Below are 16,718 nucleotides of genomic sequence, written 5' to 3' on the forward strand. Positions count from 1 at the left end.
CTGACCCGCAGTGACTTCTCCCAGCCCCGACTGCCCCCTCCCGGTGGCCCTGCTCTGACCTGTGACTCATTTCTGATCTCTCACTGACTTTCGCTAACCCCTCGTTGACCCCACACTGACCCTCGCTGGCCCAGGGCCTGGCAGTGCTGCTGCTCTTCTGTGTCCTGAATGCAGATGCTCGGGCAGCCTGGACACCGGCCTGTCTGGGCAGGAAGGCAGCTCCCGAGGAAGCGAGGCCGGTGCCGGGCACGGTGAGGGGCTCTCAGGGCCGGGGAGTTGGGGCGGGGGCCCCAGGTGGCCTCTGCAGAGCCGGCTCACATACCTGTGGGCGCCCACCTCCTGCAGGGGCACGGGGCTTACAACAACACGGCCCTCTTTGAAGAGAGTGGCCTCATCCGCATCACCCTGGGTGCCTCCACTGTGTCCTCGGTGAGCAGTGCCCGCTCCGGCCGGACCCAGGACCAAGACAGCCAGCGGGGTCGCGGCTACCTCAGGTGAGCAGAGCAGCCTTCTCAGGCAGGGGCTCTACAGCTCAGACTGGCCCCACTGGACCAGAGGTGGGCATTCCAGGTCCCAGGGTGACGGCTCCGCCGGTCTCGGCACCTGGCCTCATACGCCTCTGTCCACACACCCTGGGGTGCCTTTGGAGCCGTTCCACAGCAGTTGGCCCGTGTACGCACAGACACCCCAGCCTCCAAAGCACCCCATCACATCCCTCTTTGACGGTGGGGGTGGGGCCGCTCCTGCATTTCCAGGGACAACGTCCTGGTCCGACACGGCTCAGCTGCTGACCACACTGACCACAGCCTCCAGGCTCATGCTGGCCCCACTGACCTGGACGTGGCCATGTTCCATCGAGATGCCGGTGGAGGTAGGGGCCTGGGCCGGGGGTCGGGGAGACGGAGGATCTCTCCCCCATTTCTCTTTCTTGAGAGCAGCAACTGACTGTGGTGGGGCGAGCTCCCTTTAGGTCACTGCGCCGGGGGACACCTGGTTCTCCTGCCAAGTCCCAGCCATTCTGCACCGACCCCCACTCCAGGCTTTACTTAGGTCCCCAGCCCCAGCTCCCTACTGTAGCCATCCCAAGACCTTCAGTCCCAGGCTCTTTGCTGAACCCCGAGTTTCTTGCCTTCCCGAGCCGCTGATGTGCCTTCCCTCTTCTGACCTTCCCAACTCCAGCCGCAGACTCTGACTCTGACAGTGACCTGTCTTTGGAGGAGGAGAGAAGTCTTTCCATCCCATCCTCGGAGAGCGAGGACAATGGCCGGACCCGCGGGCGTTTCCAGCGTCCACTCCGCCGCGCGGCCCAGAGTGAGAGGCTCCTCACTCACCCCAAAGGTGAGGGGATACTCTGACCCCATCGGTGACCAGGAGAGACACCCCCTGTTTCAACTGAGTGTGACCCAGGGACACTGATATCCTCTGAGGCTTCCTGGGACTGACCTACTGGGAACGTGGGGTCGTCACCGGGCACCCGCACACCTCTCCCCATCCAGCTTCCTAGCAGTTCTGCTGGCTAGAGACCTGGGAACAGCCCAGGTAACAAGGTCAAAGTCAGGGATGTTACGGGGTGACATGTCATTCCTCCAGCCCCTTTTCTTCCCTGAGGGTTAGGGTTCAAACTGGTTGGGTCTTCCAGGGTTCTTCTTGGCCCCTCAGCCTGCAAGTTCCCCCACCCCTAGTATCTGTCCACCTCTCTAGTGACAGGCTCACCTGTAATCCTCTCCATTGATTTCTGAGCGACGCCCACTCATTCCTACCTCTGCTCAGTCAGAACGACCCGGGTTTCATGAGCAAGAGGGTCAGGCTTGGGGGAGTGGGGGCAGTAACAGTGGGGTCAACTCATAGGCTCCTGTAACCTGCTCTGGCTCCCCAGATGTGGATGGCAATGACCTTCTGTCCTACTGGCCAGCCCTGGGGGAGTGTGAGGCCACTCCCTGTGCTCTGCAGACCTGGGGCTCTGAAAGGCGCCTGGGGCTGGACACCAGCAAGGACGCGGCCAACAACAACCAGCCGGACCTGGCCCTGACCAGTGGAGATGAAACCTCCCTGGGCCGGGCCCAGCGCCAGAGGAAAGGTACAATCCGTGAATTTGGCCAATACTTTAGGGAACTGAGGGACAGCTTCTACCCCAACCCAGGGGATTTCTAAGCCCTTTGACCCTGGCCTGCATTGCCAGGTCCTGGGGGCTGTCCCTCCTCTGATCTCAAGTGAGGGGGGGTTGCCCTACTCGTGCACCATGGGGACAGACTCTGTCCTGACAGAGGATTGCTGCTTCCCCACTCTGAGCTCTGTCCTGCTGCCACTATGGAATCCCCAGGGCTGCCTCTGCCGCTCCCCAAGGGGTTTCTGCCCCCAGCCCCATGTCAGAGGGATTGCAGGGGCAGCTGCCTCCCTAGACCCAGGGAGTGTCTGCCCCCGCCCCCCCCCCATACATACCCTGACTCCCATTTGTCCCTCGCAGGCATCCTAAAGAACCGATTGCAGTACCCACTGGTGCCGCAGACCCGAGGTGCTCCTGAGCTGTCCTGGTGCCGCGCAGCCACCTTGGGCCACCGCGCTGTGCCAGCCGCCTCCTATGGTCGCGTCTATGCCGGAGGGGCCACAGGCAGCCTTTCGCAGCCAGCCAGCCGCTACTCCTCTCGAGAACAGCTGGACCTGCTCCTCCGGCGGCAGCTGAGCCGTGAGCGACTGGAGGACGCCCCTGCCCCCATTCTTCGTCCCCTGAGTCGGCCGGGTTCCCAGGAACGCCTGGATGCCGGGCCAGGACGCCTGGAGCCCAGGGATCGGGGCAGTACCCTCCCACGGAGGCAGCCACCCAGGGACTACCCTGGGGTCAGGGCCGGCCGCTTCGGGTCACGAGATGCTCTGGACCCAGGGGCGCCCTGCGAGTGGTTGAACACACTGCCCCTGCCCCACAGTGCCCGGGACCTTGACCCACAGCCCCCGCCTCTGCCCCTGTCTCCCCAGCGGCAACTCTCAAGGGACCCCCTCTTGCCATCCCGGCCCCTGGATTCTCTGTCCAGGAGATCGAACTCAGGGGAGCCGCTGGACCATGTGCCTAGCCGGCACCCCTCACGAGAAGGCCTCGGGCCACCCCCACAGCTGCTCAGAGTTAGGGAGGACCCAGCCAGTGGCCCTAGCCACGGCCCCTCCACAGAGCAGCTGGACATTCTTTCTTCTATCCTGGCCTCCTTCAACTGCTCAGCTCTCTCCTCCTCTGTGCAGTCCTCCAGCACGCCCTCGGGCCCTCACACCACTGCCACGCCTTCTGCCACAGCCTCTGCGCTTGCGCCCTCCACACCACGCTCTGCCACGTCCCACAGCATCTCGGAGCTGTCTCCAGACTCAGAGTAAGCAGGGTGTGGCCACCTGCCCACACCCTCATCAGCTTCAGGCACCCTCCGGGGACCCTGCCCTGTGTTTTGCCACAGAATGGGGGTGCGGGTTGGCAGCGTGGGCTAACCCAGGCTGGGTACAGCCAGCGGGCCACAGGCAGGGAATGGTGGTGTGGTTAGAAGGGACTCGCCGGGTGTCAGTGCTGCCAGCCTCCCTCCCCTGCACCTCCCGGGCTAGGGAAGTGAGGGAAATGCCTTCCAAAGGGCTTGAGCTAGTGGAGAGCAGGAGCCAAGGCCTAGAAGGAGGAGATAACATGGTATAAAAAGGGACAAGGGGGAAAGGAGGGATCACGGCTTGGGAAGCTTTGCCTAGGAGTGGTAACAGACCAGGAGGGGCCAGAAGTGGTGTCAGGATGGGGGCATCTCTTGCGGGCTGAAGCCCTAATCTTGAAAGTAAATCATTTACCCATGTATTTATTTAGTCAATGTGAAGTTCCTCGTGCCTGTAGGCACTGCGAGGTAGAGCACACATTGGGACCTGGTGCATCTCAGGGGCATCTCAGGGGCCCGCGTGCCATCTGAAGTGCAGGGAGCAGCAGCCATACCCAGAAAGCCACTGGATACACAGGAGTTGGAGAGGGAGTGGGGAGGCACCAGGGGTTGCCAGGCTTTGGAAGCCAAGAGAAGAGTTGAGTTTCAGGAAGGAGGAAGAGCTAGGCCAGGCTCTATGGAGGTCTGCAGGGTGAAAGGAGGCTTGGGGTGGGGAGGGAGGGAACCCAGGAGTGGGGCAGGAGACCAAAAGAATCCAAGGAGAGTCAGAAGAGGAGAAAAGAAGGAGGAGCAGGGAGCATAGGGCCTTGTGCCAGGGACTCTGGAAGGGTGCTGGACGCAGGGCTGAGGGAGAGCTGGGAGTATGGCTACAGCCTAGCCTTGATGTCAGGCTGGTGGGGGGTTAGTTCCTGGGGAACTGTGCAGGGATTTGGGCTTTGGAGTCACTCTTGATCTCCCCAAGTCTCTGTTTCTGTATCTGTAAAATGGGTCTGTAGTAACTGAGATGTGGAGGTTTCTTGAGGCCAAATCTGTCAAGAGCTAACATAGTGTTCGTCCACAGCAGGTGCTTGCCGAGCGCCTAGAGAGACGACAGGGGACCAGGGGGATTTGCTGATAGGTCTCAGGATGCAGAAGGGTTGAAGGGGTCTGAGAACCCCAGAATGGGTGTAAGGGGGCTGGAGAGTGAGAGGAAAAGGTGATGGGGTTGTGGGAGGAGGGAGATGGTGGGGGGCCAGGCCATGGGGGAGGCCGAGAAGCCCCTGACTGAGTTCTTTCCCCAACCACCTCTGACCATTGCATTGCACTCTACAGAGTTCCCAGAAGCGAGGGGCACTCCTGAGGGGCAGACTTCTGGACTAGGAACGGCAGAGGGCCATGGAGGATTTGAGCTAACAGAAGAGACTCCAGGAGTCGGGGGCTGATCCCAAGGCAGCCTCCCACCCCAACCCCCACCCCCTGCTCTCCTGTTGTCACAGTGCTGAGATGCCTCACTCTGTGTGTGAGCCTGTGTAACAGGTGCAGGGGGAGGGACCTGAAAGGAGGACTTTTATACGTTTTGTACCTTTGTAACCAGAGAGATATGCTTATGTTATTTTTCAGCTTTTCCGTCTCCCGGGGTTCTGAGGCTGGGCTGGGAGGGGGAAGGGGACAGAGGGTAAGAGGTGCAGTGTTTGGCCCCATTCGGGTGTCTGGCAAATCACACGCTCTTTCCTCTCATCTTACTGGGGTGGATTCAGAGAGGAGGGGCACATAGCCCCCCGCCCGTTGATCTGAATATTGTTAGGGCCCAAAGTACAGAATTGATCCTTGCTCTTTCTCAGATGCCCCAAGGGCCAAACTTCAGGGACTGGGGGTTGGTCTTGGAAACAGGGGTCCTCCGACCTCCTCATGGGGCTTTCACTCGTGCTGCCCCTCCCCGTGGATGTGTGTGTTTCTTATGTGGAGTCCCTGCCACTTACTGCCTTATGACCTAGGACTGATGCTGTGGGGCGCTGCACGTGTCATGTTTACAGAGCAAGGCTTCCCTTTCTCCCGCACCGAGGGGCTTAGGCCTCTACTCAGACATTCCTGGAGAGGGTGGACCAGGGGGTCATTTGCCAGCCCCTGCTTCCGGCAAACGTTGTCCGTGGTCCCACTGGATTCCCTGACACTGCCCTGTGCTAGAATTTCTTCCTAGGGGTAGGGGGAGGCAGGGGAGCAAGGGGGAGCAGAAATAGAGTTGAAGACACAGAATGTAGGTGCCACTGCCTCCCATGTTTACAGGACCCTCCCTGGCCCTAGGCACCTGGGCTGCTAGTTCTACCCTATTCTATTCCTTTCTAAAGGGAAAAATGACTGTTAGGACCCTGTTCACAAAACTCTCTTTTATTACTTTGACATCCAGAACTGGGGACTTTTAGATTTTGTTACTTTGTTTACAGGTCAAGATTTAAAACATTTTAAAACTTTGTTTACAACTTAAAACTTTAAATTTTTACACTTTGCTTACAGTTGAAAATGTGGTCCCCCCCACCCCTTTGTTTACAAGTAAAAGATTGAGAGGGCAGGAGAGGGGCTGGAGGACCCTGGACCTGGCCATCTTGAGGGGTTTCTAGCGCCTAGCTCTCCCAGGCCAAAGGTCAGCCCTGAGTGCCCTGTTGAACAGCAGACCCAGAAGGCCTCCAGAGTAGGCATCCTTTAATAGCTAGGAACCATGGGTTGTGCAGGGTTGTAGAGGGTCTGTGCAGACACCCCCCTTCCCCCACACATACTCCTGGGAGGCAGTTTCCAAGGAGATTAAAAGTTCTACTTTGCTGACTGGTGCCAAATCCTGCCAGCCAGGACTCCAGCTCTCCTTACCCAGAATGACCCCAGCCCTTGAAGGGTTGAGGGGCCCACTGTGGGGAGAGGGGGTTGTCCTTGCTATGTCCTAGCTTCTATAGATGCCCCTCTCCGGGGATCCCCTGCTCCAGCCCACTGGCCCCTTTCCCTGTCTGTGTAAATTGTTCCGTGAAGCCGCGCTCTGTTTTGGGATTAAACTTCTATAGAAAATGGTTATTGCCTCTTTCTGTTTGGGGGTGGGAGTGGGGTGGGTGGGGTAGAAGGGTGGTTATGAATGAGTCAAACCAACCTGACCTTTGGGAGAAATCCGAGCGCTGCCTCCCCCCCAATATTCAGCTATTTTTAGCTAATTTCATCTGACATTTGGAACAGGTTCCTATCTCTTTCACCCTGAGCTCTGGACCGGTGCCGTGTGATCAGGGGCCTGAAGTATGAGCACAGGTGCTGGGAATAAGGCGCCAGGGAAACCCTCTCTCCTCAAGGTGTCAGCACTAGGACTTGGTCTTCAGGGCCTGCAATTCTAACCTGGCATTTGCCCTGGCCAGGGCTCCACCACCTCTAGGAACTGCCCTTGCCTACCCCTGAGCCCATTAACAGCATTGACCCCTACCAGCCTCTCAGACTTGCAGCTGGCCAGGACATCACCTTCCTTCCCTGCAAGCCTTCCGGGCGAGATGCCAGGTGTGTTGGAGGGAAACCTCTGGCTGCCTCACTTCAGGTCTGGGTGTACAGAGTTGAAGGGAGGCCTTGAGCACCTTCAGTGTCAGACATTGCCTGGTCCTAAGTGGACGCCTGAGTGGGAGGCGTAAGAGGCCCCAGGGACCTGATACCCTAAGAAGAGCTAAGACTGTGGTTACCAGCTGCGTCCTCACGCAGCCCATCTGGGGGCTTTCTCTCCCCATCCCGCAGGGACCCTCCGAAAGAAGCCAGGACTTGGTATCCGCCTTGTCATATTCAGGTACCCGGGCCCGTGGCTTCCACCAGCCGAGCGCGGATCCTTAGTCCCAGCTAAGTTCCACCCGGCTCAGGGAGGAGGACTAGGCGAGCCAAGGGTGGGGGGTAGCGGAAACCAGGCCGTAGGGGAGGAAGGGGTTAAATCTTACGCCCCGGGGCTCGCACCGCCCAAAAAGCGTCCCTCAGGCCCTGCCCGAGCACGCTGATTGGCCCAACCCTACCCCATCCTGTCCAGGGATTGGCCCCTCGGAGCACGCCGTAAGCCCGGGTCTCCCCTCCCGAACTGTAGCGGCCTCCAGCCGGGGCTCTGGGAGCAGCCGTCACCCGGCAGGCAGCCCGCTGGCCATGAGGCTGTCTGAAGCTTCAGGGTGAGTGCAGGGCACAGTTCCGGTTCCCCGCGTCCGTGTCCGCGAGCTGCCGCGTGGCCCCGGTGAGGGCGCCGGCTTGGGTTAGCTCGGAGGGGGTATCGCTAAGTCCGGAGCAGGCATCCTCCCCCCGCGAAGCCCTGGTTTGCAGCTCTGCGGATTTTCTGCAGGCGGCTGCCCCTTGAAGCGGGGGATGGGGGCGGGAGCCCGCGCGACCCCCCGCCCCGGAGGGGTGTGCGGGAAGCCGCTCGAGCGCCGCCCGCGGGTTAGCCTCGGGCCGCAGGGGGCGGCTGAGTGTGGAGGAGCCCCGGCCCTGGAGAGCCGCTGGGCGCGTTGAGGCCCGGAGGTCGCCTCAAGGAGCCCATAGCGGTGGCCCGAGCCCACCCAGCTGTAACCATTGAGCGGGACTGAGGGGCTCCGAGGTACCCGTCCAGGGGGAGGGGCCCAGGCTCGAGACCCCGCCCTCCAAGCACGCGGCCTGGGGAGTGGGGGAGCCCTTTAAGAAAACCTGAGTGACTCACGGAGGAGGGGCAAGGGGGCTCAAAGATCTCTGTGAGACGGCGGTGCCAAGAGTCTCTGAGGATCTGCCTTGCACCTACTCCACTCCCTTCTCCAGCCAGGACATCCAGGTTAGAAGTTCTTCCCAGGCGAGTTCCTACCCCTCGGGTGGGATCCTAACCCTAGGTCAGAGCCCACAGAACAGGACTTTCCCGAAAACTTTCCCAGCAGGGGAGAGTTCCCCCTCAGGGAAGACTTCTGCGCCGGGATCTATTCCCAGGTGAGCGCTTTCAGCCATTCCAGGTGGGAGCCTCAGCCAGGTAAGAGCTTCCCTTAGGCGAGAGTATCCTGCGGATGAGAACTTTCCTGGTTTTCCTGGCAGGTGAAAACTTACCGGAGAAAGCTTCCCTCCCAGTATGGGCTTCCTCGAATGAGAACTCCCTCCCCACAGATCGCCTATTCCCAAGGGAGGTTCCCCTCTTCCCTCCCCTCTCCCCTTCAGGTGGGAGCCTCTGGGTGGATAAGAGATTCTTCAACACAGAACATACCTGGCTGGTGCAAACTTTCCTGTCGGGTGAGAGCTTTCCCTACGGGAGAAAGAGCCTGGTCGTAGGAGCTCTGGAGGGGAAATCTGCCCACTTCAGGTGGGGGCTTGCCTTTCCATGTGAGAGCCATCCCCTGGCTTTCCAGATCAAGCCTGAATTTGTCTGTAGTCTGGACCCCCAGGCTGGAAGCCCAGGGGTAATCTTAGCCCCAGTACTTTCCTTTCCTTAGAAGGGAGCCCCTCTAAAGAGGATCCTGGGGGCGTCTGGGTGGATCAGTGTGTTACAGCCAATGCCTTCGGCCCAGGTCATGATCCCAGGGTCCTGGGATCGAGCCCCAAATCGGGGCTCTCTGCTCAGCAGAGAGCCTGCTTCTTCCCTTTTTCTCTCTCTCTGCCTACCTCTCTGCCTACTTGTGATCTCTGTCTGTCAAATAAATAAATAAAATCTTTAAAAAAAAAAAAAAAAGAGGAAACTGACTGAAGAACTGGACCCCTGGTCGCCGGGTCCCTTCCTCGTGCAAGCTCTCAGACAGACAGCACTGAGCTCATGGGGCAGCTGGATGGGGACTCAGAGACTGGACAGGGATTATCTGGGGGAGAGACTGGGGGCACAGTCAGGGGAACAGTCAGCCTGGGACAGGGACCGATAGAACACTCACAGGTGGGCAGCTCTACCTGGGTCGGAGGTATGGATTGTATTCATCTTGCCATCTCTTCATAGGGGACTTTGGCCCAGTGAGAGACTTTTCCCAGCCAAAGTTCAGAGATTTTCTCTGGCTGGGCGTGGGTCCAGCTCTCAGCTACCTAGATCTTAAGGCCTAGAAAAGTCAAGTGGGTGACTCTCTAATCCCAGGTGTGGGGGAGGTTGGACCAGGGGTACACTCACTGTGACTCTGGTCTCACCACCCCAGACGGAGGGATACACAGGCACTGTTGCCTGTGACACAGGCCATGGAGCTGAGGAATCGAGACTACCATGTGGAGCGGCCACTGATGAACCAGCAACAGCTGGAAGAACTGGGGCACCAGACCTCAGCCACCAGGACCTACCAGTGGCGAACCTGGTTTCAGTAAGGCTGAGGGTGGGGGTCTGGAGGCCCTGGCAGGATCTAGGTAGACCCTGTCTCCAATACCTACCATTGTATCCACAGGTGTTCCCGTGCTCGGGCCCGAGCCCTTCTGTTCCAGTACCTCCCAGTCTTGTCCTGGCTACCCCGGTATCCCTTGCGTGATTGGCTCCTGGGCGACCTTTTGGCTGGCCTGAGTGTGGCCATTATGCAGCTCCCACAGGGTGAGCCCTACCTGACTCAGAGGCTGTACCCTGAGTCCTGGCTGGGGGTGATCTGCAATCCTTCAAGGCCCCAGGCCAGAAGCCCTGTGGTCTTGTGCACCCCCATAATCTGAAGCCCCTGGAACTGTGGCCCATGACCTAGGGTTGGGATTCCCTCATCCTTTTCAAGGCCTGGCCTCCAAGCCTCCATTGCTACCATTCCATTTCCAGGCCTAGCCTATGCCCTCCTGGCTGGACTGCCCCCCGTATTCGGCCTCTACAGCTCTTTCTATCCTGTCTTTGTCTACTTCCTGTTTGGCACTTCCCGGCACATCTCCGTGGGTGAGTGGAGCCAGACTCGAGCCTTACAGGAGGATGTCCACTTTCCCCCGCGGAGGACAGGGTGAGGGAGGGCTGAGTGGGGGGGACAAGGGAACTTAGGAAAGAAGACAACATTGGTGCTGGGTCCACGGTCATCTCCAGGCAGGACTAGGCCTCTGACCATGGGGACACAGATTCAGGAGAGCTCCAGCCCCTGGCTCCAAGAGGAGGTGGGTGAGGCAGCTCAAAGGGTCCAGAACTCAGCAGAGTCCTGACCAGCCTGAGGCAGGCTGAGCCCCTTTCCCCATCTCAGCTTCTGCAAGGGGTGTGATTCTGGGCTGACGGACACAGGTGGGGGAGGGTAGGTGATGCGGACCAACATTCCTAGCCACCCTCAAGAGTCCTTAAGTTCAGAGTTCATACTTGACCATCAGCAAGCGTCTATCTGCTGTCTAGATACTTGTCTAGAACCAGCTGTCTCCTGACCTCTCCCCTTAAGGGCAGGACTCCAGGGTAAGTCAGTGCCCTGTCTCCTTCAGACCCATCCTGACCTACCCCTGCAGGCACCTTTGCTGTCATGTCTGTGATGGTGGGCAGTGTGACAGAATCCCTGGCCCCGGATGAGAACTTCCTGCAGGGTGTGAACGCCACCGTGGATGAGGTGGCCAGAGACCACTTCCGGGTGCAGCTGGCCTCCACACTCAGCGTCCTGGTCGGCCTCTTCCAGGTGCAGAGCAGGCGGGGGGACGTGACCCCCCCCGCCCCCCCCAACCTTCCCCTGCCAGTTCCCCTCAGGGTCTGCCCATCCCTGCCCTCCTCCTCCCCCTGGCTGCTCCCTCATCCCCCCCACCCCCCCGCCCTGGGCTCTGCTGTAGCCAACCTGATGACCCTGACCCTTGCCTCCCATGACCACCCCACAGGTGGGGCTGGGGCTGGTCCGCTTCGGCTTCGTGGTCACCTACCTGTCGGAGCCCCTCGTCCGAGGCTATACCACAGCCGCGTCCGTGCAGGTCTTCGTCTCGCAGCTCAAGTATGTGTTTGGCCTCCAGCTGAGCAGCCGCTCTGGGCCGCTGTCCCTCATCTATGTGAGTGCGGGCAGGAGGAGGGCCAGGCGGGGCGCACCCCACAAGTGCTGCTGGTGACCCTGCCTCCCCTCAGACAGTGCTGGAGGTCTGCTCGCTGCTGCCTCAGAGTGTGGTCGGCACGGTGGTCACCGCGTTGGTGTCAGGGGTGGTCCTAGTGCTGCTGAAGCTGCTCAGCGACAAGCTGCACCGATACCTGCCCATGCCGATCCCTGGGGAGCTGCTCACGGTTGGGAATCTGCGGAGGGTGGGGAGGGGGGAGGATACATCCCGGCCAGTGGGCACCCCGGGATTTAACGACCAGCTGGAGTGGGCACCGGGGAGAGTTCCTGAGGACGGGGTGTGACCACAGCAGGAAGGTCCCATGTTGGTACCTTCTGGGCCCTGATATCATCTCCTTTCCCCAAAGGGTGGTAGTGTAGCTTACCCCTTTGCCCACTTCTCCCCAGCCGCCCCCAACTGCCAAAGGCTTTGCTTCACCCTCACAGAGGTTTCTCCACCCCCTTGATGATGCCAGAACCCCTCCCCTGACTCTGTCCTCTCTCCCCAGCTCATCGGGGCCACAGGCATCTCCTACGGCGTGGGCCTGAAGTCCAAATTTGGGGTGGATGTTGTGGGTGACATCCCTGCAGGGTGAGCTCTGGCCCCTCCCAGGCAGGGAGGGCTGGGGGACCAGGGCCGGCTCCCTCCTTTGGTCTCACAAATGCCCCTCACAGGCTGGTGCCCCCAGCGGCCCCCAACCCCCAGCTGTTCGCCAGCCTGGTGGGATATGCCTTCACCATCGCTGTGGTTGGTTTTGCCATTGCCATCTCCCTGGGGAAGATCTTCGCCCTGAGGCACGGCTACCGGGTGGACAGCAACCAGGTCTGGGTATACAGAGACCCCAGGGCCTGGGGGCAGGGGGTGTGGAGTGTCAGGTGGGACATAGGGAAATAGCAAACAGACATGCTGGGACCGTGCAGGGGACTGAGGGCGGGAGAGCAAGGTATTCGGGACAGTGGCAGCCAAGCCCAGGGGACCATTGAGTGTGGATGGAGGTTGGGGACACCTAGGCCTAGACATAGCGGCACAGGCAGCAGGCACTACACACCTGCACTTTTCTCCACCAGGAGCTGGTGGCTCTCGGCCTCAGTAACCTCATTGGGGGCATCTTCCAGTGCTTCCCCGTGAGCTGCTCCATGTCCCGCAGCCTGGTGCAGGAGGGCTCTGGGGGCAACACACAGGTGGGCTTTGGGCGTGGGTGAGCATCTGTGCGCATGCGCACAGGCAGCTCTGGGCGGTCCCACCCAGTTCCTCTCCCCACCCCTACACCCCCGCCCCACCCCCCTGCTCACTCCCACCTTGCAGGTGGCCGGAGCTGTCTCCTCCCTCTTCATCCTCATTATCATCGTCAAACTTGGGGAGCTCTTCAGAGACCTGCCCAAGGTGAGTGGCCACATCCAGCCAGCCAGGCTTGAGGGACTTGGCCAGGCCAGGGGCAAGGGGCAGTCAGGTCCAAAGCGAGGGGCAGGAATACAAGGTGGTGCATGACCTGTTTTTCAAGGTTGAGCTCTCTCCCATGAAACTTGGGAGTCAAGGGTCAGGGATTAGAACCCTTCAGGGTCAGATCCAAGGTGTTTGGCTCAGGGGTGGCCGTGAGCGTCATGCGGGGTTATGCCAGCATCAGGCTTGCTCATGGCTGGGTGGTCAGGCTTGTCAGCATCTGGGTATCTCCCAGCAGCCCCTGTGACACACCCACCCCTCCCCCAGGCTGTGCTGGCGGCTGCCATTATCGTGAACTTGAAGGGTATGTTGAAGCAGTTCACCGACATTCCTTCCCTCTGGAAGTCAAATCGAATGGATCTGGTGAGAGGCCCCCCATCCTGCTGCTGAACCCTGCTGCTGCTCTTTCTCCTGGCTTCCTGGCCTCCTGGTCTCCTGAGTTCTTAGACTCACTCATCCCTCCTTTCTCCCTGATGCCCCCAGGGCCCCTGCTTTGCTCCCTGAGACCCATCCCCCAAGCCCACCACTGCTGGTCAGTGCTCAGGGCAGTTTCATTTTTCTCCCACTCCCCTAGCCACGTTGCCTCCTTCTTTTAGCTCATCTGGCTGGTGACCTTTGTGGCCACCATCCTGCTGAACCTGGACATAGGCCTGGCGATCGCTGTCGTCTTCTCCCTGCTCCTCGTGGTCTTCCGCACGCAGCTGTGAGTCTCCCCTGTCGTTCCCCCCATCCCAGCTGGTGGGGGAGGTGAAGGCCACTCTGGCTCCCCCTAGCTTTCCCACATCTCATGGGTAGCCCGAGGCTCTCTGGTACCCCCTCATTGCCCCCTCCTCACACTCTCTCCTTCACAGGCCCCACTACTCTGTCTTGGGGCAGGTGCCAGATACGGATATTTACCAAGATGTGGCCGAATACTCAGAGGTGGGTGGCAGGGCCTAGGCAGGGGGACGGCCTGGTGGGGTGGGACGGAGGTAGAATGGGCCTTTGTTAGTCCTTTCTGCATCAGGCAAAGACCCTGGGGGCTGAGGGTGCTTTGGTCCTGGGAACTTCAAAGAAGGAATCTGGGTCCATGACTCCTACTTAGAACTATGAAAGGACAGAGGAGTGGACAGAGAGAGACGGGGAAGCCGGGAGAGGGGTCTGTCTTGGAGCCAGCAGTACAAGCCTTATCCTGCCGAGCAGCCTTGGGGCAGGTATGCAGGAGCCTGGGGCATCAGGATGTAGGGGAGGCTGTTTGCTGACCTGATGAGTGGAGTTCTACGTCCCAGTTGTCCATTTACCTCCTGAGAAGCTTCATGCCTAATAGTGGGGTTCTGGAATAAAACAAGCCCATTCCTGCTGACATGGAGCCTTGGAGACTGAGTATAGTATAATTAGGCAGAGTGAGGGGAGGGCAGGACGGGGGCAGCTCAGCAGGATGGAAAGGGAGGTGGGATGCATTAACAGGCCCAAGTGCCGAGCCCTTGTTGGAGTGGGAGCCGGAGAGGGTCTCTCTGTGCACATGCAAGAAACTGATCACAGGGTGGGCAGTGGAGCCCCAAGGGGCGGCCTAAGAGCCTGACCTGGCTATTGGCAGAAGTCGGGGGAGATGGGAAGGGAGGGCACAGGGTGCCCTGTAGGAAGCTTTGACAGGCCTGGTTGAGGGCCTGGGTGACGAGGGTGAGGGGTAGGGAGCAGGACAAGGAGTTAGGGTGATACGGCCAAGTTTGTGGCCTAAGATCTTGGGAGGGCAGGGGCCGCAGGCTGGGCCCTTGCTGGCCAGCGAGCAGACGCTTGGTGATGGGGGTCCCTGGGTCACATGGGGGGAGGGAAGGAGGAGAACAAGTCAGCCAGGAGAGTGGAGGGCTCAGCCACTCCAACCCTGCCCCATCCCCAGGCCAGGGAGGTCCCAGGCGTGAAGGTCTTCCGCTCCTCGGCCACCATGTACTTCGCTAATGCTGAGCTCTACAGCGACGCGCTGAAGAAGAGGGTGAGTCCGGGGGTCCCCAGGGTGAGTGTGAGAGGGTCTCTCCCCGCCCCAGAGCATCCACATCCCCTTCCGCGTTGTTTGTCTCTAGTGCGGTGTGGACGTTGACCACCTCATCTCGAAGAAGAAGAAGTGGCTCAGGAAGCAGGAGCAGAAGCTGAAACGGATGCAGAAGACCCTCCAGAAACAGGCAGGAGCCCCTTCGAGCTGGGGATTCCTGCCCCCCGTCCTGTTGCTGAACCCACATGCTCTTTCTCCTGGCCTCCTGAGCTCTTAGCCTCACTCATCCCTTCTTTCTCCCTGATGCCCCCTCCCGGGGCCCCTGCTTCGCTCCCCCCTCCCCAAGGTCAGCGCTCTGGGCAGAGTTTCGTTTTCCTCCCTGCCCCCATGCCAGTGACAGCATGGACCACCTCTTTCATTCTTGGCTGTTCCTGGAACTGGTCAAAACCCCACCGACCCTAGACTGGCGGCCCTGGGTCCCAAGCTTTAGTCCCTGGCCTGCCTAGCTGCCCAAAGCCTGGGGGTGACACCAGACTGGGATGGCTCGGCTGTCCTATGACAGCCGGGACAGCTCTTTCCTGTCGCCCTTCTCCCCTGGCCTAGACTGCTTCCTCTGAGGGCACTTCTGTTTCCGTCCAAGTCAACACCATCATCACAGACGTGGAGAGCAACAATGTGGACGACTCCATGGCCAGGGTGAGGCTGGAGGTGGGAGAGGGGGCAGCCATGAGCTGCAGAGATGAGTGGTCCACGCATCCTGTGGGGAAAGCCGTGGGTTCGAGGTAGTCATGCCGGCGGGGGCAGGGGGGGGTGGATTTGTGATGGGTCCAGTGCCCAATAGGGAGAGGCCTAGTGATCTGCTATAGATTTTGCCTGTGGCTCTCTGGTCTGCTATCCAAAGACTTTGAATTTGTAGAGCCCACAAGACCCCATAGTCTGTGCTCAGGGGTAGAGAGAAGGAATTGGGGTTAAGGGGAAAAATATGGGATCAAAAGGGACGCCAAGCTCAACTAGAGACCCAGGTGGGGTACCACGCTGTCTGTGTGTGCCCCCTACCTGCCCCACCCTGGCTGGCTGAGGATGGGGCACCGTCGTCCAGCGCCCCACCTTTTTAAGCCTCCCTAGGCCTGGGCCTGGGAGGTAACAGAACAGTATATGCACATCTCTGCATGCTCTCTAAGTCTGCGTCCCCATGTGTCCCTCCTGTCTTTACATACAAGAGGCTCCCCCTTGTCCAGGTTTTCACATGTGCCCTGCACGTCCCATATAGGCGGGTGTCTGTGTGCGGGGTCCCACATCTGATCCTGTATGGTCCTTGCCTGTCCGTGTTCTTTGCCATCACCCCTTCACGGGCAGCCTTTGCAGGGTGTCTGGTTTCCTAGCAGGCAAGCGCAGGGAATGAGCTAGAGGATACAACAGCCAGCGGTCAAGAAGATGCCAAGGCCGCAAACGGGTCCACACTGAAGGCCCTGGGCCTGCCTCAGCCACACTTCCACAGCCTCGTCCTGGACCTGGGCGCCCTCTCCTTCGTGGACACTGTGTGCATCAAGAGCCTGAAGAACGTAAGGGGCTGGGGTGCTCCTAAGAAGAGCCATGGGAGAGGACAAGCCCCCCAAGCCTCCTGATCCCAAAACTAGATCCAAGAGCCTCTCTGAGCTCCCTCTCAAAACTCTCCACCTCAACCTGCCTGAGTCCTTCCTTGGAGCCCTCGAGCCTCCCTCTGAGTCTAGCCCCTGCTTTTTTGGCTGCAGATTTTCCGCGATTTCCGAGAGATCGAGGTGGAGGTGTATATGGCTGCCTGTCACGGTGCGTGGGGGGGATCGGCACAAGGGGTATGGTCAGGGAGTGGGGCTCTTCTAGCCAAGGAGTCTGCCGAGCAGCACAAAGAAAAGCCTCTGAGACTGGGGGTCAGAGGGGTCTTGGAAGGCAGGGGTCAAGGGTTAGGAGTGACTGGAGGTTTAGCTGTAACCTCAGGCATAGAGGTCATGGGTGAAATGGGTCAGGGTTTTCTGGTGACTGAGTTTGGG

At 59.7% G+C, this 16,718-nt stretch overlaps 1 protein-coding gene across 7 annotated transcripts in view; it reads left to right on the plus strand.

The window, feature by feature from the left end:
• Window positions 1-16,718, plus strand: part of LOC122909450 (cadherin EGF LAG seven-pass G-type receptor 3-like) — a 36,389-nt gene that overhangs the window by 18,955 nt on the left and 716 nt on the right. Inside the window, exons 29-52 of one of the 7 annotated variants that reach the window (XM_044253623.1) lie at window positions 135-251; window positions 346-494; window positions 756-871; window positions 1,180-1,338; window positions 1,877-2,077; window positions 2,465-3,353; window positions 9,482-9,640; window positions 9,722-9,861; window positions 10,072-10,182; window positions 10,725-10,888; window positions 11,082-11,246; window positions 11,320-11,472; window positions 11,794-11,876; window positions 11,960-12,107; window positions 12,353-12,466; window positions 12,591-12,668; window positions 12,993-13,088; window positions 13,322-13,428; window positions 13,577-13,646; window positions 14,602-14,694; window positions 14,783-14,881; window positions 15,295-15,387; window positions 16,077-16,253; window positions 16,443-16,497. In XM_044253623.1, coding sequence (XP_044109558.1) covers window positions 135-251; window positions 346-494; window positions 756-871; window positions 1,180-1,338; window positions 1,877-2,077; window positions 2,465-3,353; window positions 9,482-9,640; window positions 9,722-9,861; window positions 10,072-10,182; window positions 10,725-10,888; window positions 11,082-11,246; window positions 11,320-11,472; window positions 11,794-11,876; window positions 11,960-12,107; window positions 12,353-12,466; window positions 12,591-12,668; window positions 12,993-13,088; window positions 13,322-13,428; window positions 13,577-13,646; window positions 14,602-14,694; window positions 14,783-14,881; window positions 15,295-15,387; window positions 16,077-16,253; window positions 16,443-16,497 — 3,736 coding nt within the window. The other 6 variants (XM_044253621.1, XM_044253619.1, XM_044253617.1 and 3 more) reach the window with 6 other exon arrangements.

The sequence above is a fragment of the Neovison vison genome, chromosome 6 (assembly GCF_020171115.1).
Source record: "Neovison vison isolate M4711 chromosome 6, ASM_NN_V1, whole genome shotgun sequence".
Lineage (NCBI taxonomy): Eukaryota > Metazoa > Chordata > Mammalia > Carnivora > Mustelidae > Neogale > Neogale vison.